At 43.9% G+C, this 24,081-nt stretch overlaps 2 protein-coding genes across 5 annotated transcripts in view; both read left to right on the top strand.

The window, feature by feature from the left end:
• The window catches only part of LOC135280995 (inactive cell surface hyaluronidase CEMIP2-like), a 41,745-nt gene extending 26,227 nt beyond the window's left edge, over positions 1–15,518 (top strand). The window contains 7 exon segments of the mRNA XM_064389472.1: positions 2,864–3,037; positions 6,241–6,379; positions 9,465–9,566; positions 11,763–11,838; positions 11,841–11,922; positions 13,142–13,251; positions 15,238–15,518. Of these exon segments, the coding sequence (XP_064245542.1) occupies positions 2,864–3,037; positions 6,241–6,379; positions 9,465–9,566; positions 11,763–11,838; positions 11,841–11,922; positions 13,142–13,251; positions 15,238–15,518 (964 nt within the window).
• CEMIP (cell migration inducing hyaluronidase 1) overlaps positions 1–24,081 on the top strand; it is a 98,525-nt gene that overhangs the window by 27,596 nt on the left and 46,848 nt on the right. For 2 of the 4 annotated variants that reach the window (XM_064388402.1, XM_064388399.1), the window contains exons 1-2: positions 17,395–17,533; positions 22,614–22,721. In XM_064388402.1, coding sequence (XP_064244472.1) covers positions 22,646–22,721 — 76 coding nt within the window. In that variant the 5' untranslated portion in view covers positions 17,395–17,533; positions 22,614–22,645. Of the gene's footprint in view, positions 1–17,394; positions 17,534–22,613; positions 22,722–24,081 lie in introns of those variants that run through there. The other 2 variants (XM_064388403.1, XM_064388400.1) reach the window with 1 other exon arrangement.

Genomic DNA, 24,081 nt, shown 5'->3' with positions numbered 1-24,081 from the left:
AAGTAACTCTGAATATTTTGGCAAGTGAACACGAGAGCACAGGCTGGAATTTTAATGCCTAGCAATGAAGTGTGCTCCAGAATCAGCCCAGATCTGCTGAGGGTTTCTTTCAGGGAAGAAAAAATGTGTGCAAAACCTTTATGTACTCTCAGATCCCTTCTCCATGGGTTTAGTCTTTTTGTTGGAGTGGTTTCCATGACTTCACCATCTCCAAGCTGTTTGTATTTTTCCTTTCCTTTTGTTGAGTTGATTGATTTTTTTTGGGGGGGGGGGAGGAGAGAGGTGTGTTTGCTGTGAGGTTTTTGGGGTTGTTTTTTGTGCGGGGAGGGGAGTGTTGGTATTTTTTTCTGCTTCACAGAAATTTGGGAATTATCTGTAGGACTTATTAAGGGCTTTCCTCAAAATTATTGTCCTGAAGCACAAAGGTCCACAGAGAACATCAGGCTTGTTACAAGATGGAGGAGAGGCTGGTAAGCCTGGAGGAGAGGAGGGAAAACATTATTTGGTTGCTAGTAAGTGCCTTCTTTTGGGTGCTGGAGAGCAGTACAAAGATTGGCATTTCATACAGTAATCAAAGTCAGAAATTTAATCCTTCAATTTAATGACCCAGGCATTGTGCCTGTGCAAATTTTCTAAGCAAAAGCAAATACTATTATCAAAGGCACAGGGCTGTTCAGTAAGTCAGCCAGGCTTCTTTGTGCTATCAGCACATCTAAAGATAAGAATTATATCTCCTCAAAGCACATATCTGAAGCATAGTGTAATAAGTCATGTTGTTGAGGCAGCCTGAAAGCAGTGGCAGTTAGATGAAGCATTCCTTGCTTTTAATGAGAACAGGGAAATACCTTCACACGTGGTCTGCTGAGGCTCAGAGGGAAGGGTTTTCCCTTGTTAGGGCTCTCTGCTGTGGTTTGACAGGGAGAATTCAGGGAAATGTGCTTGGAGGTGGACAGTGAGGAGTGCAGTGTTCTTTGGTGCCTTGATGAAGCAGTTGGATCCTTATGAGAGTCTCATAAAAAAACCCAAAAAACCTAACAGGGAGGGGAGGGCCAAATTTCTTGTCAACAGCAAACAAAAGGGCAGACGCCCATGTGAGTGCCCAGGCATGTGCTCAGCCTTTCTCCTGCTGTGGTGTTTGTGCAGGGATGGGCACAGGCTCACTGCTCAACTCCTCTATTTCATGGGCTGAAAACCTGTGCAGGGGCTTGTTATCATGTTCACTAGAGAACGATCTTAATTATCTGAAAATTCAAGAGTCCAGAATGAGCTTGTGTCTAAACTTTTCTTTAAAAATCCTGGACCTTTTTGACCTTGGCTGACAAAAAACCTCCAGGTAGCTGCAACCCATCCAGGGATGGAGATTTCAGTGCAGGGAAACTTCCACAGCCCAAGTCTGCACTCAGACTCTGGGGGACTCATTAGATTTGTATTTGCCAAGGCTGTGTAGGTAGATCTTTTCCTATGGCTTATTATTCAATGCCAGTCTGATTCATACTTTCAGCTACTTGTCATTTTTGCGATTAAATTCCTTAGCGGTGATAAGGTCTGCAGAAAAACAAAGATAACAAGACAAGGCTAGAATGTGCTTGTTGCAGTCTTGCCCAGAGATATTTTAGAGATATTTCCTAAATTGTTTCATTTTCAGATTAGCTTTTCCTCTTGCTCCCCAGATTGATAAATGCTCAGGAAGGCATAAATAGTGTTTCAAAGTGGAGCTCACAATTTAAGGCTGTGAATGCTTTCTTGTTCTTGTACATACACAAGTTCTGACCCCTCCATCCTCTAGATCTGGATGCAATACAAGGAACACCACCACTACTTCCAATAATAATAAAGTAAAGTGCTACTTGGGTTTCATAACCTGCCCCTCCTGATAGCATCTGTGATTCAGAGTTAATCATCCACACAACACAGAAGTCAGCAGATCTATTTGAATTCCCTCCTATTTAAATCTTAAACTACCCACAGATCAACCCATGAATGAAAGCCACAAGATTTATATACATTTGTTTTTATACTTGGAAAGAAGCTGGAGCACCTGCCAGAACACCAGGCTGCAGATTGCACCACTCAGTGCAATCTGTGCTGGCATTGCCATGCCCAAGCCATCCTAAAGCCCTGAAGTTTTCCCTCCTCTCCTGCTCCCTAGCTGTCCTCTGCAGCTGGGATTAACAAGGTGACTCTGAGGAGACACATCCTTCCTGATTTGATCACATTACAGCAGGAATTAGAGCAATCTGAGCATCAGGCAGTCCCAGGGGGCTGTGGCAAAGCAGGCTGCTTGTCACTTTGCAGCTTGGCATATGAAACCTGAGGGGTTTTCCCTGCTTTTACCCTTCTCCTGGCCCAGGGAGTGGGGCTTGGGGGTCTTGAGGGAGCATCTCCTGACCTGATGTGCATCCAAAGCCCAGCGGCAGGAAAATACAAAATACACAATAGTCTGTGATAGAGAACTTGGGAAGACATTAAAGAGATAGGAATTGAACTGGCAAGTGATTCCTCCATGAAACATGTAGGGTGGGAAAAGAGATGATAAAATGATGTACTGTGTTTAAATGCAGGAAGTTCTTATTTTTGCTTGAATACATTTGTCTGCAATCCAAATGCTGTCTGAGGCAGACCTTGGTTTCATGAGGATCAGCAGATCTGTACCTCAGGGCAGGATCCCTCCTGTAATTTGCTGAGCTTCACAAAACCAAAAAAATCATTCTTTTTGCCTAAGGAGATGTGGATAAAAAGAAATTTATATTGAGATATGGCTTATGCTTTTGAATTTTAATGACATTTCCTAAATAGCAGTATTTAGGAAAGGCATTTAAATCCCAACACACCTGACTCCAGTTAGCTAAACACACACCTGACTTGTTACAATCCCTGCAAAAAGCAGTCCTCCAGAAGAGGCTATCCTCAGTAACAAGGCCCTGGGAACATTGGCTGGATGTTCACCCAAAGCCATGTTTGCATTGTGCAGGTTGGGTGTGTTTACTGGGCTTGAGCTGAAGGCAGAAAACTTTAAAAAAAGCCAAAATCGAAGAAAGTGAGTGAAATCTAAGTGAGTGACAGCTGCAGGGAGGTGGTGGGGATTGAGGGTTCAAGGAAAACAGCTTGAGCTGGGAGAAAGGGGCAGAGACATGGGCAGACCCTTGGCAGCCCCTTCTCTGCTCCTCTCAGCACCAGGGAGATGCGTGGGCAGCTCTCACTCCTCTTTCCTCACCAGGGCTGCTGACTGAAGATGAGGTGGCTGTCCTGAAAGCAGGTTTTGTGCCAGAGGAGATTCAGCCAAGTGCTGGGCAAGTTGTTGGGAGGTTGGGAGAAATTTTGTGAGAGAAAAACCAGCTGTATCCTGAGTGAGAGCAAGAAGCACTGACCTCCTGTGATTTATTCTTGGGATGGGTTGGAGGCTAAATAGGGGCTGTGAGATTTTTACGGTCCTTTGAAGTTTAAACTCCAATCTGTAAGAGAAAAACTTACCAAAGCAGCATGTGGGGATTTCTGCTTGGTTCCCATATTATGAACAGGAAAATTTGAAATTCCCAGTTCTCTCACTCCCTTTGAAAGTTCAGCTCACGTAGATGTTGACCAAAATGTCAGAGGGGTTGTTTTTAAATAGGAGTAATAACAGTTGGGGGAGACTGACTCACTGGATGGAACTCTCTTGTTTTTTCAAGCCCAAGGAAAAAAATATGTAATTTTCAGTTGTACTCTATGGCATTCCCTCGTTAGTTTACCCCAGATTTTCATCAGTGAGGTCAGGATTTGGACTGTGCCCTTCCATGTTCATCAGCTATGTGACACACCATGTCAATAAACATGGTAGGGCTGTTTTATAGAAAAACAGTCATCAGCTTAGAGGTTCCCCATGACTAAAATACAGCCAGGATTGACATCCAGGATAACCAGAAACCCCAGCTTCAGATGATACCCATTTGCCCAGGACTCACTGCACCTGACACAGCCAATATTGTGTGCTGCTCACAATACTGAACAAGTGTTATTCATCCTCTCCCAGGCAGTCAGAGCCCCAGACTTGCACTTTTTGTACCTTTTTTCCAGCCAAATCCCATCTCCAAGTTACGTGACTCGCTTTACATGCCCCCACTCATGGAAGTCTCCCCTCCTTTGCTGCTTGATCACATTTCTCTGCATGTCTTTGCTTCTGAGAGTTCAGGGTTGAGCTGGAGGAGTGTTCTGAGGGCTGTAAATGAGGTATGGATGTGTGTACGTGCAGATCTCTATCTGCCACATGTTCAAGAACAGGAAACCTCCTGCCTGCTTTCTTGCCTTTCCCTTGTCCTTTTAATGCTTTTGCTTATCCCTGGAAGCCTTCTCACTGCCAAAACAGAACACTTTTTAAACACTTTGTCTGATGTTTTCGCTTTACCTGAAAGAGCCAGAACTGCAAATGCCAATATCTTGGTGAAAAAACCCAAAAAACTTCTTGGGTTTGTTTTGTCCAACCATTTCCAAAAGAAAACAAGCAGGATAAACACAATGGTAAAATTGCATGAAGTGCACTGTGGGGATTGTTGAATGACAGTAACAGAGGGGCAGAAATGTCAGGTTTTATAGAGTCTGGTGTCAGCAGATCCTCAAAAATTTTCAAAGTAATATTTGAAACAGTTGAGACCCACTAAACACTGACTTTTGTGAGTGTATATTAAGCTTTCCTCCTTCAAAATTTACCAAATTTTTTGGTAAAAATATAAAAAAAGTTTGCGTGATTAGAAACACGAATGAAAAAAGAAAGAAGAATGTTCCTTATCTATAAAATGAAATGAACCTTTTCACTAGAAAAGGTTGTGAACACAATTAATTAGTTTTGGGGTGCAAATACCTTAAATAGCTCAAGTTATTTTTCTACACATATTAGTATGACTTTTATTTAGACTGGAAAGTTAGGCTTTCTACCTAAAAAATATTTTAATTTGTTTTTCTTGTAAGAAAGTCCTAAGAATGAAAGTAGAAGACAAAAAAGTTGTCCTGTATATTGCTCCACTGGCATTTTATTTATCAAGTCTGACTTCCATCCCTTGTGTTTTAAGTGTGTTTGTCTCCTTTGTTTGTGCTGGTTTTTAAGCACAAAAGCATCTAATGCTACATATGATCTTTCAAGTAGGGCTCTGAAATTACTTTGAATTTGTAGTTCTGGAGAGTTTACACTGGGTTTTGTACAAGCTGAAGAAACAGAACTGAAGTGCAGAACTGAATAGTAAACTGTTAAATACCACTAATTTAAAGAGAAAATAGCCCCCTTAATCTTTCCAGTATTTACATAGAGGATAAGTTCTAATACCTTCGATTCTCACAACTCTTCCCAAGCCCTTTGTGGTAGGAAAGCAGTTATTTCCATCTCTTCCTCCACGAACTCCAGAGTAGGTGCTTTTCATTTGATCTCTTCAATCCTGGTGCAATTGATTTCATTGCTTCATTCAGCCTGCTCATATGCACCCTGGACTGTAGCACTCCTGTTCCCAAATGACCTGGCAACTCAAGATGGTCACAGCTGTGGTTTTCTCATTTTTAAAAAATTCTTTCACCCTCTAGTTTCCTTTTCCAATGCCTTTCTCATTCCTCAGGGAGGTGGCAGTCAGTGTAGTACAGCACCAAAGCTGGTTCCCAGCATCTGGGGGAGTGACAAGCTCTTTTTGTGACGGTGACTTCAGGGGATGAAATGTGTTAAGGCAATGCAAATCACCCTTATGAAACAGCCAAATGTCCTGGGACTCCATCCTAAAATATTCCACAAATATGGCTCTGGTGCATTTCTTTCATTTCCTCTAGTTGGAGGCCAGATCATCTGAAAATATATCCATTTTTGAGCTGTGCTGTGCTATGACACAGCTGGAGCTGGTTAGAATCTAGAGGGCAGTATCTGGCTTAAGCTGATGGGTCTTTGTGTGGCTTTGATTTATTATTTTAGGACAGCCTGTCCCCTCTTCCATCCTGTAGATAGCTTTGTTTTGTTTTGATGAAAAAAACAGAAAAGGCTGAAAGAGCTTTCCTTGATTGCTGTCCATGTGTGAAGCAGAGGAAAGGTCCAGGCATGCAGACCCCCTGATTTCACCACAATGAACTGCTTTCCCCTCATTTATCCTCTGCAGGCAGGGATGGGTGGTGGGTCACTTCAGGGAATCCTCCGGAAAAATTCTGGCTTCCTGAGCTTTGTAGAATGCAGAGAGGCAGGTGATGAAGGTGGTGCTTCCTTTCTCTAAGCCAAATTTATATTTTCCATTTTACCAGGAATGCAGGTAGTTCAAAGAACACATTTAAATCCTGGAAGGTTTTGGTGACACAAGGAAAGAAAACCATGGTTCAGGCATCTTGGTGTTATATGCTGAGACACTTAAGAGGGGAGAAAGGAGAAAAAAACCCCAAAAAGGTAATTATCTTGGTGTTTAGTTTTTCTTTTCAAGTGTGAACTTCATGTGGCTTTCTGCATTGCACAGCACAAGTGCCTCTCACAGACAGGAATGGGTGCTGGGGTCTTTTGTGGGAGATTCTTTCTATCAATATAAGAATTGTTCTGTATCTGCAGCTTTGGCTCTGAGGCTTGTACCAAAGGTTTCTAGTTTGGAGCCTTTTTTCCCTCTGAAAGAGGGTGGAAATAGGAATCACAGGATGAAGGAAAGACATAGGGGGGAATTATTTTCTAAATGTGTAAGCTGAAATTTGGCGGATGAGGAGTTAAAAGATGATTTAACTTTATCCTTAGTTATTCTAAACTGACACTGAAGAAACAGCCAGGGAGAAAATGGAAACCATAATAATAAACTTCACTGTAAAGTGGAGGAAGCAGGTCTCTTTAGACTGTGGCTCTGGTTCAAGCTGGAGATTACTTTCTAATTCCTGAACCTGTGCCCCTGGTGAATGTCTGCTGGATGCTGGTTCCCTCTCCTGCAGCAGCTCGGGGTGAGCTGGCTGCCTCAGGAGACAGAGTGGGTATGTGACTGCTTGTACCTCAGCCTTACAGGGCAAGGAAGGGAAAATCCCTGGTTTTAAGCCATCCTGGCACCTGACTCAAAGTTCTCAGGGGTCAGCCGGGGTCCCTGGATCAGACCTCAGTAATAAGCAGCCGTTGTTTCCAGACAAAGCAAAAAAATCTGATTTTCTTTGGCTTTGAGGATTTGTTGTGTTTTTTTAGAGCAGAAAGAGAACCTCAAAGGACATTTCTTTGTTTTTCCCTGAAGTCTGTACTCTTGGCTGCAGACCATCTCTCTTGTGCTCAAGCCCTTAAGTGCATTTTTTCCCTTTGCCCCTGCCTGCCCTTTTGGCCACAGAGGAGACTGGCTGTGTGTCACCCTCTGCCATCCCAGGGAAGCTGTTTCCCAGGTGCTGGCAGGTGTCCCAGAGGGACAGGGACAGTGTCCAGCCATGGAACTGGTGAGAGGCTCTCCCACCCAATAGAACCCCGAGGTGAGCCCTGCTGTGCCCTGGGTGGGCAGCAAGCCCTCGGGGTCTTTTCCTTACCCCAGCACCTCCTTTCTCTTTCTCACAGTTAAAATTCAGGTCTGTCTGCCTTGCATGTTCTTCTCCCTGATTTCAGGCCAAAAAGGGTTTCCAGGCTGGAGTACCTGGGTCTGTGTCTGTACCTGAGCTGAGGCTGGCAGTGCTGCTCAGAAAAGAGCTGATTTCAGGCTGGACTGGGCTCCTTGTGCATCCCTGCTGCTTTGACTGCAGCAGGTGTGGGCACGGTATAAATATTTGTTTAAACCCACTGTACCCCAAAGGGCCATGAGAAAGACCAACACTGAGACAGTTTGTGAAGCTTCAACCTCTTCACATGCCCACAAAAAGAGATTTCTAAAATAATCCCATTCTAAAAGTCAGATTTTGTGAAAAAAGGTGAGCACTGAAGCACATCTCTTATTTTGGAGGCATGAAGACTCCTGAAACTCTTGCACTGCCTTTGTGAGACTTGAGGACACCTTTGGTTAAAAAAACATGTTATGAAACTGTGTTTCTCAGTCAGCTAAAATTGTTAGGCAGGAAAAAAGTGTTTTGTGGTTTAACCATGAGTCCCATGATGCTTCACCTGACTAAGCAGCTACTTCAGGAATCAGTCCACAAATGCCAGATTTGAAAATAAGATGGGATATATTTATTCATTCAGCCATAACACATGAGCAATCGAATCCCGGAATGCCTTCCCTGCTAACCAGGCTCCTTGATGATGGCCAGGTCTCTCTCATCACAGGAATTGTGAAACACCAATTTGGTAATTAATCCTCCTTTTTTTTTAAAAAAAAAAAAAAAAAGGTTGCCCAAATTCTGTAAACATGTTGTTTACTACTAAATAGCAGGAAGAATGGTGACACGTGTGGGTCTGTGGGGGAAGAGCCGTGAGCTGCCAGCAGCCATCTGGAGCTGGCACATGCAGACTGATGGGTCTAACCTGACTGAATTCTGGCAGTATCAGCACTTTGGTTCTCTCTTTAGTTCAGCAGTTATTTTTTTTAGCCTTTCAGAGTCCAGAAGTTATGGGATTGGCTTTTTTCTTTTCCTGTTGTTGTTTTTTAGACTATTTCATAATGAGTGGGATGTTTCCCCTTCTTTTTTTAACCCCACATGCTGGATCCTTGGAAAGGAACCAAACTTACTCATTCTCTCTCCCAGTCAAATAGAAACAAATATTTAGTTTTAAAAGAGATAGAAGGAAGAATCCCTGTAAAGCTCATGTATCTTTTTGATCCTGGAGCTGAACTGAGCTGTTTATATAATTTCCTCAGCCTGAATTGCAGAGTGGACCGGATTGAACGCATACTTGGAACAGTTAGAAATAAAAATGAACTCCAAAGGCCAGAAGCCCTGGCTGCCTTGGAGCTTCTGTCATGCATGCTTTGGGCTGAGCTGCTGCTGGTGACTCCAGGCAAACCTGTGTCCCCCTGCACAACAGCCTCAGCACAGCTCTGCTCCTTCTCCGGTGGGATGTCACCGTGCCTGGGGGCAGGCACGTGGGTGCACATTCATGGCACCTCTCCCCCTCATTTCTTCCTTTTCAACCAGAACCAAAAGACTCTTGGGAGGGCTTATTTTAGATGATTTTGATTTCCAAAGACATTGCTGCTGTGTTTCAAACCAGGAGGTAATTCTGGTTAACAGGAATAACTGAAAAACTAGAAGGCAGCTTTGCTGCTCATTTTGTGTAAATTCACACCACTCCAAATCCTGCAGAACTGTCTCAGGCTCGTACAGATCTGCACTTGATTTTATAGCCAGGCAAAATGTGTGAAATCCATGCTCAACTCGCTTCCAGCCAGGGTGTTTATCAGAGGATCCCTCAAACTGGAACAAGCCTTTTAAAAATACTGATAATGAGCACTTAAATGTGAATCAGGATCACAATTTGAGTAAAGGATTCTTACTTTTGGGGTCATGTACATCTGGGCATTGATACCCAGTGTACTTTTGCTGATCAAAAACAGTTAGCAAGCCAATTTCTAAGGTTGTCTGTGGTGTAATTGCAGGTTGCTATCACCAGCACACCCTCAGTTGAGTACATAAGGATCCAGATCCAGTCTCTTGGCCGGGCAGGCATACAAAACCACTTTACATCTGCATTCATTAAGGTATTTTGTGTTTTTCTGCATTTGAAGTAGTGGTTAAGTAGGGGAAGCTTTATCTCCAAGGAAAGTTACTGCAGAATCTTGCTGAGCCTTGGCAGAAGGAAATGGGAAGTTCCCTTGGAAGGGACAAGTACATTGTTCTCCCTTACAATTAACTCAATTAAAGTCACTGGGAGCTGTATTCTATTCAGATGAGGATTTGAACTCTTAGGGGGGAAAAAAAAGGCCTTTTATCACCTCAGAAGAAGAATTAACACCACTGCTCTAATGTAGAGAAAGGGGAGGAAAAAGCAAACTAGAAGCCATTGTTTACAAAGGATGTGGGGGAAAAAACAAGTTTGTTTTTCTGATTTTCTCTGCTGGCATTGCACTAAAAGATAAAAATAACTATATTTCACTACTAAAGAGGTTTGGAACTGTCAGATTGTCCCTGCACATGCCTTATATATCTGTCTAGACAGAGAAGGGTGACTGAAATAATTCTTGCAAGGACAGTGCCAAGGCTTACACGCCTGCGTGCTACTGAATTCTAATTAACACTAACAACTGCCAAGCAAAGCTGGTACAGCATCCTCAAGGAATATGAGCAGCCAAGGTTTCTTGCTTGTCAAAAATTTATTCAAAGCCATTAGCAAGCAGGTGTTAGTGAGGCAGCATCCTCCCTGTGGTGAAGCACAGACACCTGTGTGTGCAGCACTCGTGGGACAGGTGTGGAATTCCCAAAGCTTCTTTGTCTTTTCTAAGGCTTTAATGCAAAGTGTTGTTTTTCTAAGGAAGCTTTTATTGCAACACATGTAGTTCTAGCTGAGGTAAAAGTTGGTATAGGCAAATTGTAAAGGTTAGTGCCTAAAGGGGGATTCTTACTATAAACCTTGAAAGGCACAGAACATTTGGAAAATGAAGAAGGATGTGTTTTGTTCTTGTTTTGCTGAATGAAATGCAAAAGTCAGAGATGTTTTAAATTTCTGCTCCAAGCTTCCCCAAAGGCTGAGTGAGCTGGCTATGGTGTGCTGGCTCCTCCAGGGGTCTGCAGTGTGCAGATGGGACAGGACAGCACAGGACACACATCAAGCTGCCCCGTGCAGTGGCTCACCTCCAGGTCTGTTTGCTGGGGTGGCTGCTCTCTGCTGTGCTTGCATCCAGACTTTAACACACTTCCCACACTTAGGATGGTCAGACAGCCACGACAGGCAAAAGATTTTGTCTGTGTTTGCTGTTTCTCACTCCCTTCTGCCTACCCATGTCCTGGACATTCATGTTTCCCTTACCCTTGACCCCATATTGCATTCAGCATCCTCTGACATCTTGCAGAAGTCATTTTTTAACACTTGGCTCCCACATTTAGTCTGGCCTTATATTCCCTGGAGACATGCATGTTTCAGATTGACGGGATGTGAACTTCCTGGTGCCTGCAGGCTTTGGAAAGCTGTGTACACTGCAGCCTTGTGTACCCTGGGTTCAGTGCTCTGACAGCCTGACCTGGCTGTGCTGTTGCTCTCCTTGGTGGAGGTTCTGTTCCCTCAGGATGGGCTGTCCCCAAGATGTTGGGAGCATGCACCAGTGCCAGGCTGCTCAGAGAGCTTTTGGCTTTCTAAAGGTAAAAATCATGGCACATCTTGAGATGTGTAACCTGGGGAAGGAGTTCTTGCTGTAGGAAAGGAGAAGAGCAAGAGCTATTTCTGCTACAATTTCAAGGCACTGGGACAGGCCTTCCAAGAAGGATTAGTTTGGTTTGGATATTTACATTTTCAGGGAAAACAACAACAACAAAAAAGCATGTGTAATTTCTGTTCCCCTGTCTGCTGTCTCAGCACCTCTGCCTTGCTCCATGGGCAAATCTGCTTTGCCCAGTGACAGTAATTTTCCCCACATGAAAGGAAACTGTATTAAGGCTGAACTAAGCATTTTACTCTCAGGATTCTTGGCTTCCTATATGTGTCTTACTAATCCACAGAAGATGCTGATGACCTCATTGCTCATGGTTTTGTACCCCTTTGAGAAGGGGTTTTGCTTCCATCTTCCACTGACCAACAATCAATGATGTCACTTCATCCGTACCAATGACACATTTAAAATTATAGGTATTTTTAAAATGTAGATATTTTCCTTGCTTGTAACTCCCTTACGGAAGAGCAGGATCATAGCCTAAGGCTCCTCAGCCTGCCCCCATATAACCTACCTCTGCTTTTCTCATTGCAGGTAAGTGGCACAGTGCTCCTGTTCACCAGCACTGGGATATTCCCCGTGGTGCTGGATGCATGCTCAGGAGCAGTCGTGGCAGGCAGCACTTTGACACAGTTACCAATGAAAACCCTGCCCTAGCAGTAACTGAGTGAGTTCAAACAGCCATAAAAGAGAGGTAAGGAAACTGCTGAGATTCCACTTCGTGTAGCAACCTGTGGCTGACAGACAAAGAAAGGAAAATTATGTCATTTCATAACCAAACATGTGCTCTGGAGAAATCTGACACAAATTAAAATGTACAAATCCCAAGCATCAGCCAGATAAGAGGAGCAGCATTTCTCTCCCAGAATTGTACAGATCAGAGCAGACAGAAACAGGTTTTCTAGAAAACTGGCAATTTCTTCTAAATAAGCCATTTTCCAGCATGGAGAGATAAGGTCCTTGCAATGACACTTGCAATCCTATGCACCATCCCCGTGCCCAGCCACTTCCTGGCAGCCAGTGATTCAGTTTTCCATTTTGGAAACAAGTCCATTTCTGTTTATTCTTACTGATTGTTTTTACCTCTTGTGACAGATGAAAACCATAGGTGTGCCAGACTTTCCAGTGGGACTTTTCCTGGGGGAGCCAATGACCAGTCCTGCCTGCCTGCTGGCTCTCCTGCCTTGCGTGGGTCCTGGCAATGGCCTGGACCATCTCTGTTTGTGTCTGTCCCACATTCCTTGTGGTTTTATGTGTTGCCACATAAACATGGAACAGCAGAGATGGATAGATATATTCTTGGCTGCTGGCAGGAGCAGGTCAAGTAGCCAGAAAACAGATTTTCAGTCCAAGGCATTTCTGAGCAGTTCATGGCCAAAGATTTGAATGCTCCTGAGTTATTACATCTGCATTTCTGCACATGAGTGTGTGCTTGTACCAGATGTGCATGAAGGCACATATATCCATGCAGTGTCTGTACATTCAGTTTGTTTTCCTGGTGAGATTTTGCAGTGAGGCATTCAGCTGAATGTGACCACTTGTGCCTGCAATTCCCTGCAGGTACAACTCACTGGGGGCTGAGGGGACAGCCAAAGGCAGGTTGAAGATTGATTGAGAATCAGGGCCAGGATGTAGGTGGTTTCAGAGTCTCAGCACTCCCATAAGGGAGGAATGCACTCACAGTCATTTGGGCTTGCTTTGATTCCATGTGAAGCACAGGTTTAATCTAGGACCATTTGAATGGAGGTTTAAATTTGGGAGAGTTTACATGGGATTAAAATTAAGGGGATTTAGGTGTTCTTAAAGTTAAGCATGCTAATACATACTTTTCTGTATTGGAGATTAAAGGTCTTGAAGATCCTTAATGAAGGAACATTTTGCAATCATGCAGTAATTACTGTTCTTCTTTTCAGATCACTTGTCCTTGTGTGTTCTAGAAATACCACAGACATGCTGGGCATGTCTGAAATGACAGTTTTTGTCAGGTTAGGTTCAGCAAAGTCTATTATCTTCCACAAGGGAGGTAAATGTATTTATTCTATCATGTTTCTTTGGCCTTTTATTGCTTTTCATGTTTCTTTGGCTTTTAATTAGGTTGGAAAGCACAGAAGAATTAGTGGTGTCTATCCCATCCAAAAATATACATGCAGATATACAGTGCTTATCAATATACTTCCCATCACAATATGCCAGTGTAACCCAGTGCAAACCTCTTGGCTTAGGGATGGTGAGAAAGAGGACAGTTATTTCAGGATTTTGGCTCTACTTTGCCAGTGAGAAGTTGCATGAAAAACAATCATAACCTGAAAAGCTGGTGAAAAAGAAAACAGTCTGCAGTGAAATGAGAGCTATTTATTGTTTTGGATAGAAGGATGGTGAAATCAACAGTTTGGGAGAGTCCTTAGTATAATTTTTCCTTGTATTGCTGCAAGAAATCCATTGGTATCATTGGTCCAGAAAATCCATGCTGGAAAACTAGAGGCTATTGAGTCCAGGTTTGGATGAATAATGTGAGTGATAAGGAAATCAAGAAAAAGCCACCTAACTTGAGGCAGATTTCAGGCCCTCACACAGAGATCAGATGGAAAATTTACTGTATTTCCAGCTTGTTATTTTTTGAGATGGAGGAGGGAGAGTGGGTTGCAGGGGGTTGGGGACCTTTTCCCCACTGCTTTACTGAAATTCATATCAATTTCTGGTTGAAATTTCAAAGCTCATTGCTATGACCATTCCAGGGGAGGTAGGGATTTCATTTCAGTGCATGTTTGATTCCTGAGAAGCTGCTTCTTTCATCCTTTAAAAAGCAAAAGTTTGAGGTTTTCTTTTTTGTTTTTGTCCTGAAACTTTATTGTTTCATTCTTTCATCAAAGCCCTGAATACTTTTGAAAGGAATTTTTTTATTAAAAATGAAATTTTTTTTGTTTGTTTTGCCACACTTTGTTCCCTGGACCACCTGTGCCAGCCTCTTGGCTGTTTTGGGAGCTTGGTTCAGCTTCCTGCCCCGACTGCCTCCAGGGGCACAAAAAGCAGCAGGCAGGGCCAGCACCACCCTGGGGACACTCGGGCTGGGCTCTTGTCCTGTCCCTGCCACTCTGGTGGCATGCTGGTGACTGGCAGTGGCTCTGGGCTGCTGCTGGCTGATCACAAGCTGCCCCTGCTTTGCCTTTCCTGAGGGCAAGGGTGCTCACCCATGTGCCTGCCCTGATTTCCAGTCTGGGGAATCATGCTCTGCTCCACGAGCTTCCCCCTGCTGCTTCAGGTATTTGGACTATTTGACTCCACAGCTCCAGTGTGGCAGGGGGGGCTGCATTTCAGGGCAGGCTGGAGCATTTCTCCCTAGCACACATTGCTTCTGCCAAGGATAATGCAAAAAAACCCCAATCCTCCTGACCCCAGCGGGATCGGGATTTAGGGTCTTGTTTCCTGGTTTTGCAAAACCTTATTTAAATTAGAAGTGTTTACAGGAATAGTCTGGATCCAGCCAGCTGCAAATAGCCTTGGGAGTCTTTGCAATGAAAAACATAATATAAACACAAGACATTATTATTAAAATGGAAGAATACATAATGCCTTTGTACTTTGGGACAGCAGAGGACCAGAGCAGAGTTGACATGAAGGATAGTTAAGGCATAACAGGATGCAACAGATGTAAACTAATAAAAGAAGGATTCAAAGTGTCTAACCATTTTCAGGTAGTTAAATAAGAAAAAGTGCCAATATTATTTAAAAATAAAGAGTAGAAGAATATTCCTGCCAACTGACATCTGGGTACCTGGCTTAGCCTGTTGAAATACCAGCAGATCCATGAGGCAGCAAGTTTACAGCTTCAGTGAGGCTCACTTCCACTTCCATCCACTTTCTCTCTCCTGTATGTTCTGTAATTTTAATTCAAGAAATCAAAGAAGGGCTAAGAAATGTCCATGATGTGTGGAGGGATCCCAAGCTGTGCTGCTGGTAAGTGAACTGCCACACCCAGAGGGTCACTTCTCTCCTTGTCTCAGTTTTTCAGGGAGTTTTGCCAGGCTTGGCGATAAAGGACAAGCCAAACCATCCTGGATTAAAGTCTTTAATCATTCTAAGAAAGCTGCTTCTCTTCAGCATTATGTTCCCTTGAAGCTGAAGGAATATCAGTGTCCTGATAATACTGTTGAGCCACTAAAATTTGTTTTTTTCTCAGACCTGCTTGGAGCACATCTCTGCAAAGGCTGGGGTGCCCTGGGGCACTGCTGGGGAGCACCAGCCAGGCAGAGCCCAGCAGCACCACCACCAAAACCTGCTGTTCTTACATGACTGTACCAAACTGATGGTGTTCACTTGTATATTTTATAACCAATAAATATATTCTCACCTTACCCACTGTGGTAGAGCTTTACTTTTCAATCAGTGCCTTACAGAGCAGAACAGGAGCAGTCTGTGGGCTGCCCTTCCCCAGGGGAAGCATTTGTGATTTGGTATCAAAAGGTAAGTTTTAAAGGCAAGAGCTGCTCTGTGGTAACTGTGGGACAAATGAAATTTGGCGTGGAAATTTAGCAATTCCAGGGAAACATGAACTTAAGCAAAAGCAGGGAATTTTCCCTTCATTCCTGCTTTTACCCATTAATGTCTGCTTTTTAAAAAAGGTGTCCATCTGCAGTGGCATCTCAGGTGACTCAGCAACCTCTGCTTGGTCAGTGTGCTGTCATCTCGTGACAATGTCTTCTAATCAAACTGATCACAAGCACAACAAAGAGTTATAAATGTGTTTCTGTCTGAAGCTAATGACTAGTCAAATGATGTTTGTCTAACTGATGTGAACACTTAATTAAGGACCTACAGGAATAAAACCCAGGATAAAATATGGGCTGCTTAGGATGAAGTCTTGTGTTCCTTTCAGGCTATGCTTGTGTTGACTTTTGGCTCCCATTGAGGACTGAAATATTGTCAGTATTATTGGCTAATTCTCTTTGCTTTACATTTATGCTGCAGCTGTTTGAAGTAAAGACAAAAAATAGAGATTTATATGCAAAGTGAGAAAAAATTGGTGACCTCACTGACTTCAACTATGCACAAAGTGACCCTGAAATGATGAAAGAGTCACTTGGGTTTGAACATGGTGCTACTTGGTGACAACAGCGAAGGGACAGGTGATTTCAGACCATCCCTGTCACTGAATAATGTGGGCTGTTCAAGCAGGTAGGTGAAGGTTGTGTAAATGATGTCCTGTTGTTTCTTTGGCATTCTCAGAAATGGCCAAACAAGTTGCTACAGGGAAAGGTCAGTGTTTTGTTGGCCAGACTTCTGCTCCCTGGTGAGTGAGTTGCTCTGGCATCCACGCCAGAGCAGCTGACTTGTGCCTCTGAGTGGGGACTGGATGCCTTGGATGGGACACTTGCCTCCACCACACTCATTCTGCCATGCTCCTTGGATGTGGGCTGACAGGACACCCAGAAGGTTTACAGGCAGAAAAGGAAACTGTGGCTCCATCCCCACACCAGTGGGAGAGGTGAGAGCTGGGTTTGGCTGGGGAAGAGGTCCTGGCTTGCCAGAAAGTGTGAAGAAATCAGTGATGCTGCTCAGTAAAGGTAAGATAAATCATGATGCATGGGACATCTTGGGAATGAGAAGGGTACAATAGCCTGAGCAGCTTGAACTGACCCTCTAGGGAGATCCCTGACGTCCTTTGGGTCTCCTATTAATACCTAATTGTTGAGATTTCTGATGCTGTACAGGGGAAAGAAGCAAGATGTTTTTGGCTCATAAGCATAAGCCCAGCACTGGAACAAGTACTTACAGAGCAAGCTTTTAGCTTCTTGGAGATTTATTTGATAATCTGTGACATGTCCAGACCCTGGATCCCAATAAAACTTTGCAGAGCTCTAACCCCAGGCTGAGACTAAACAATTGGCAAAGGAAGAGCCTGGTGAAGGAAGGAGAGGAATGTGCCTAAACCTCTGAAAAATCTCTATTCCTCCTCCCGCCCCAGAAGGAGAGCAAATGGCAAATGTCCTGGAGAGGAAGGCGTGGAGTCGTGGCGAGCCAGATGCAAACACTGAAGTACCACAAAAGCAAAAAGAAAAATATTTACATCCTGATGCAGTTATTTGGGTAGTTAAAAGCAGCAGTTTGAAGAGGATTCGGGATGCTGTGATCCTCTTCAGCCACAGCACTCACTTTCCTTACCTTGGGAGGGAAAAGAGCCCTCTAACCAGGGACGCTCTGCAGAGGGTACTGTTCCTCCAGGGACTGCTGGGACATTCAAGGGGATGTTTTCAAAGCCTGCTGCTAACTTGGCACTCACCAGGAGCCCGTGTGAATGAAGCTCTGGGGTAAGTGCTGCATGGGTGCTGTGTTGCAAGGAGGCTGCCCTACTCCTCCTGGGATTTCCTGAGGATATCCACCCGTGTGCTGGAGTGCACAGGGGCTGTGTGTGTCCTCGTGGACTTGCAGCTAATCCAGGTGTGTCCAGCACATCCCGTGCCTTCAGGGTGTGTGGCCATTCTGGTCATCCCCAGAGCATTTCTGCAGTGGCTCTGGCACCCCCTGGAAGCACGAGCTTGGCTGGCAGCAGGCACAGCAGGGTCAGGTCACCCTGAGCCTCAGCAAACGGGGCTCAGCTTCCCTCTCCTTTGGTGCTTTGAAAACTTCATGTGCTGGAGGAGGGTTTAATTCAGTGAAATGCTGAGCACTTCGAAAGCATGTGAAATTGGGAGGCAGTCAGCCTCGGATGGGTGGAGTGATGGGAATTGCAAATGATTTTGTTTAAACGGAGCCAAAAATTGCTTCCTTTCCTCTTCAAAGACTGCAAGCCTCTGAAAAAAAAAAAAAAAAAAAAAAAGAGTAAATTCTCAAAAAAGGTATAGCTTTAAAACCCCTGCCTTCCCCCTTTTATTTCTGTCTCAAAATAGCTTGCTAATATTACAACAAATTAGCAAACACCTTCTTTTTCATTAATTTATTCATTGCAAAAATTTCCTCCAGCTCCTGCTCCTCATTCAGAATCTATTTTTATGGACATCAGGAAGCAAGGAATTTGCAGTGATGTTTATACAGAATATGTGAGCAGAACCTTCTTGTTGGGAAAGTTATTAGATAAATTTATAAGAAACCAAGGTTCACTGGGAAAACAGTCAGAATGTTGCTTTTGACTCCAGTATTGATTCATTGAGAATTAAAGTCTGTTCCTGAGTTTAATCCTCCTCCTCTTGCTAGTAAAAACGAGCAGCTGATGTGTGGGTGGCAAGCACAAGGAAAAGATGTGGAGCAGAGGCAGCTATGCTCTGCCATGCGCTGGGACTGAGCAGCATTTCCATTAGCAATCCCCAGAAATTCGTGTGTTTATTTTCTGAAGGCTTCAGCTGTGCCTGCGGCTGGGTGTGTGAAAATCCCCTCTGTATGTCACTGTAGCAAGGGCTGGCATGTTCTCAGGTCAGGAAAGCAAACACGCACCTCAAATCCATCTTCCCAGCCGGGGCTAAAATGTAGAATTCCCTGAGCAGGGCGAGGGGACCTGCTGCCATGCAGTGTCAGCAAGAAGGGAGCAGAGGCGTTAATTCAACAGCTCCTCCCGCTCTCAGGATCAGCTTCCAAATCGATGTTGGCCTCCCTGCATATGCATGAGCAAAGATGCAGCAAGGCTTCAGACCTCGACAGCAAACTGCTGCAGCCTCAGCATCAGCGGTGGCCGTGGGAGGGTCTGGGCTTGGTTCACCATGGCCCTGGCACTGACCCCTCAGGGCCTCTGAGAGCATCTCCCTTGCAGAGGGGCCCCTGGAGCACTTTAGTGTCTGCTGGGAGTTCACTCCCCATCAAGTAAAAGGCTCCTTTTCCCTGTGAGCATTCCCTGTTCCCTGAGGATGGTGCTGGATTCCCACTTTGCCCCCATGCAGTTGGTCTCTTTCACTGGGCAGTAGCAGCAACAGAAGCCACCTGACATCTTTTTCAGGATAGATCAGGTAGCTGCTGCTTTTTTCCAGTCCTTACCTCATTTTTAATGGTTTGTGAATGATCCCATTGTGCCCTGCTTGACATACTGGAAGGAGCTGTCTCCAGCAGATGCTGAAGGTGCATCCTCCAAAGAGTGTCAAGCCAATCTTAAAAATCTTTTTTAAAATCTTAAAAAGCACATCTAAACACCCAGTATTGGGAGTAACTTTAAAATATTTTGTTGCCAGGTTTGGGTGGTTGGTGCAGAGCTGTGCAAGGGGGCGAGTCACGGTGTGTGTTTCTGAATTACTCTGGAGAGCTCCTCTCTGACCCTTCAGATTCAGGGTGTCTGTGTGACCCCACCACGACACCTGTGAGGATCCAGCTTCCTCAGAGCATTTCTTCACTGTTTTGTTCTCAGAATTGTCCTCAGTATGTTGCCTCCAGCACTGAACCCGTGGGAAGGGTGGTGCAGAGGGATTCCTCTCTGCCGTGTGCTTTCTAGTACAGCATCGCTGCTGACACCTGTGGCAGCAGCCAGCTGAGGACTAATGGTTTCCTGCATCTACTTTTAGCATTGTCTGCTGCCATTGTTCACTTTTTGGAAAGGTTCAGCAGCTGGGAATCATTTCAGAGAGTCTGCCTTGCCAGATCCAAGGATATGAGTCCCACTTGTCATTGCCAGGCAGCTTTTAATGGCTAGATATAAAAGCTTTTCTCACCCAAGAGAGAAGTCCCAGATGGTATTTGAGAAAGGCTGGAGATGTGAGGCTTAAGCAGCCACTTGCACGGCCCTTGTGCTCTGGGAGCCCGAGTCTGCAGGGAGATTTGTTGACACTGGTGGTTACATCAGAGCTGGAGCCTGCTCAAGGATGTGTGGCTGTATCCCCTTGGCTCCCAGCGCTGCCTGGCAGGAGATAACTGCTCCTGAGCTGCTCCAGCACCACAGGGAACAGGGGAGTCACTATCTCTTCCTCCTCTTGTACTGAACAATCAAACCAGACACGCCACTGCTTGCGCCTGGCATTTGGGAAAGATGCTGAATGGAGAGGCTCAGAAGGAAAATTCCTGAGATTATCCTCCGAGCAGCATTTTTCCAGCCCCGTGTTAGTCAGAGCTGAATCAGAGGAGTCAGATCCTCTTGGCCCTCTTGGCTCCCAGCCTTTCCAACGCAAGTGCCAGTTAATACTAACACTGCAATGAACTCGGGCTCGCTGTGAGCCGAATCAAACACCCTACCTCAGTCACAAAATAAGCAGGATATTCTTTGGACTGAGGGAAATCAGACACTGTGAAAACATCGGAGCACACAGCTGATGCTTCTGAAAATGACATGTCTTCCCAGTGTCTGATTGCTTGTTTTGACCTCTGCTGATGAAGATGGATGCAATCAGGGAAGCAGTCCCTGGTGAGCAACAGGGGATATAAAATCAGAAGTCATTTTCCGCAACCTGATGGTAAGTACTGTGCAGTTCCTGGCTCTAAAGAAAGCAAAGGCTGAGAAATTTCTTGATGTAGTTTCCTACTAGTTTGCTACAGGTCTGTGTCAGAGGTAAGGTTTCAAAAAATCTCCTTTGAGCTTTTAATGGGCGAGAACAAAAACATTTCTTTGCTGCCTACACAGCAATAGGAGAACAAATGCATGCCACTGTCAAAAAATCAGTGCCTTCTTTTTATTCCTGTGAAACCTTATATCATCTGAGTATGTTTTATGACCAAAACCTCACTGGTTGGAATCTGGCTTTATGGAGCACTAACACACAGTTGTGTCCACACTCTGAGAAATGCTGTTTATCTGCAATGACCATCCTGTTGTATTACCTCTTGTTTAGTTCTTCCTCAACCATTCCAGCAGAGCCTAACGACTGGGTCTGCAGATCAGGCTGGGTAATAATCACTAATAAATCCTGGCATGTTAATGGTGACTGCTGTACCTTGGGTGCACCTCTAATAATGTTTCTTTGAAAGAGCTCTGGCTTATCCAAAGTTGATGGTTGATGCTGTTAAAATGTCAGACACGTGCAGCCTGGTTCTGGCACAAATCCCATGGCGACGGCGCTGCTCTCTGATAATGCAGATCATTCAAAGTTATAGCATTGCTAAGTGCATTCCTCTCTTCCACTGCTCTGTAACAGCATTTCAGCACCTGATAGACTCTACCAAGCCCTGAGCCTATGCTCTTTCCAGAGCTCAGGGCTGTCAAATACACTATACCAAAGCAAACAAACATTTCCCTGGCAAAATATTTCCTGTAAAATCTGCTCCTAGTGCTATTTTTACTGCAATCATTGGATTACATGTGTTTTGAACCTATCATTGTACTTTGAGCTGTGGCACCTTTGTGAACAGTACAGATGTGTTTTACATATAAAATTTTCTCCAGAATACATCCTGGCTTCTTCCATTCTTTTTCTTATGTTTCTGTTGTTGTTTTTGTTGTTTTTTATACAAGTGACATGGAACATAACATTTATTTTTGCCCTAAAGAAATTGGAGTACCCTGGAATTGTTTTTCAGTGGGTTTTTTTTTGTGTTGAACTAAACTGTGTGATGCATACATTTATCCTGTTTCATCAGTGAGATGTGACATGACAGCTACAAATAAATGTCTTTGATATTCCCCAGACACTGGCTTATATGATAAAACCTAAAGACTCCAAGGACTGCATGTGAATTTTAAACAGTGCCTTATGAATACAGAAGTGGGTGTCCTTGCCTTCCTGTGAATACACATGTCAATAAATTGTCATGAGCCTGGGGCAGAGCTGCAGAATCAATCACTGGAGACCAGAGAGATTCACATTAATTCTAACTTTGACTTTCATGACACTGCTTGTTTGTTTTTGCTGGGGGTTGGCTACGGAAGAAACAAAAACAACATTAGGTAGACTGGTTTCAAAAGCAGCTTTTGGTTTTGCAAGAAAATTCTGAGCTGGCACACTAAATAGACAATATTTTCTTAGATCTGAAATCTAAGAAAGTGCATGCTTCAGGTTGGAAGTGTGAGTATGGTTTATCTGGGGGTTACACAAAACACCAATGCTAAAAATGTGTGCATATTTCGGGGGGAGAGAGGTGCCACTGAAAGGTTACTCCATGAAAATTTGTCACTCTGCAAACGCCTTCTCTGTTGTGTTTCATTACTTTCTAGCACATGTGAATATTCAGCCCTAGAGTCCTGACATTGGATGTGTTTATGCCACATTCCTGAGGCGTTTTTGGTTACAGCTGGTGGCTGCTTTCTGAGTGTCTATTTGGATTCCCGAGTGGGTTGATCCTAAACCAAACAAAGGGTGAGGAGCTGCCCATGGCTCCTTGCTCTGTTCAGGCTGGTCCTGAATCAGTGCAAAGGTGTTTTCAGCCATTGAGCTGAACGGGAGTGGAGGTGGTCTAGCTTAAAACTGGATTTCATTTTTTTTTTTCAGTGAATGAGCTGAGGAAAAAAAAAAAAAGTGACATTTTCTTGATATTCTTTTTTCACAGTTATCCATACAGAGAACTGAAAATCCTGAAGAATGGCTCTACCTACCTCCAAGTGTCTGGCTGGAAGTTTGGGGTTCTTTCTGTTCATAGCATCTTCAGTAAGCACAGGTAAGTTTTCTTGCCATGGGGAATAAGGCTATGGTTTGTAATGCTATTTTTAATAGGTTTAAATTGATCAGCCTTTGTATCAAAAGAGTCAAGGACAGAGTGAAAAAAACTCAGGAGAAAAGCAGTTTTCTGGTGTGCCAATATATACAGTCAAGGGCAGCTAGAGTGGCAAAGACTGAAATTTCTGAGCAGGTGAAAGTACCCTCAGACTCTGCCACACATTCTTAAACCAAACAAAAACCCAACAAACTGCCACAAAAAAAAATAGCAAGAGAAACCTCAGGTCTAATAGCTGTGGCTGAGGGAGGTGAAGGCGAGCATTCTCCTGCATTCCTCAAGCCCAGATGTGGAGAGCAAAAAGCTCTGACCTGGGACATCCCTGTCCCTTGGGTTTTGTCTCTTCGAAGCTGGTTTTTTTACTAAGCATTTTAGGGAAGGAGGAAAGGGGAGCTTGATTTCCATATTCTATACAGAGCTAATTTGGAGGTTTGTATTTGTTTGGAACAAAGAGACCATATGTCCTGCCCCAAACACTGCAGCTGCATGAAGCAACCTCTCATTGTCATGCTCAGACCCTTTTGGTCAAGAAGCAAACATTCAGTTAATTCCTTGTGCTGGGTAGAATTTGCACTTTTATTTCAAAAATGACAATGAAGGCAGTAATCAAGCTGTCAAGGTAACTGGAGCAGCTGGCAGAAGATGCTCAGCCTGATGGTGTCATTGGCACAGCAGATGCTGGTGATGTGCAAAGTTCCTGCTACAAACTGGCTAATGATATTGGGAATTTGGGTCCTCTGCTTATGGTTTGTTGGCTTTTGCTGTTTGTCATCCCAAACACCAACTTAAATTCCTCTTGATTTCCCCTTAGGCTTCCCTGTGTGCCTCTCTGTTTCAAAACAATGAATTTGGGGCACAAGTCATTTTTTAAGACTGCAGGAAACTCCTTGCATAGTAGCATCTTCAAGTAAATGGAAAAATGAACAAGACTTTTATCCTTTACATTTAAATTGATTAATTAAGGTATAATTGATAAATTATACCTTTACATTTGAATTTATTCTCTTGGTTTTATTTCACTTCTCATTATGAGCAAATTTTTTCTATTATCCTTATTCTCAGGGAAATAACAGATTTTTTTTTTAATTGCTGTTAGTGTGTATTGCAGTAATATTTGAACATCTATTTACAATGCAAGTCCTATTCCCTGTCTGAAATATTTATCTTCTCTAACTTTTATTAATTCTGTGTGGCTTCTGGTAGGAACCCAGAAACACCTCCTCATTTTTCTCAATTACTGTAAATCAGAGAGAGTGCCTCTGACATTATTAACACAATTCCAGCTTCCAGCTGGCACAGTGGT

The sequence above is a fragment of the Passer domesticus genome, chromosome 14 (genome assembly GCF_036417665.1).
Source record: "Passer domesticus isolate bPasDom1 chromosome 14, bPasDom1.hap1, whole genome shotgun sequence".
In the NCBI taxonomy this organism is placed as follows: domain Eukaryota; kingdom Metazoa; phylum Chordata; class Aves; order Passeriformes; family Passeridae; genus Passer; species Passer domesticus.
This window is presented reverse-complemented; position numbering and strand designations above follow the sequence as displayed.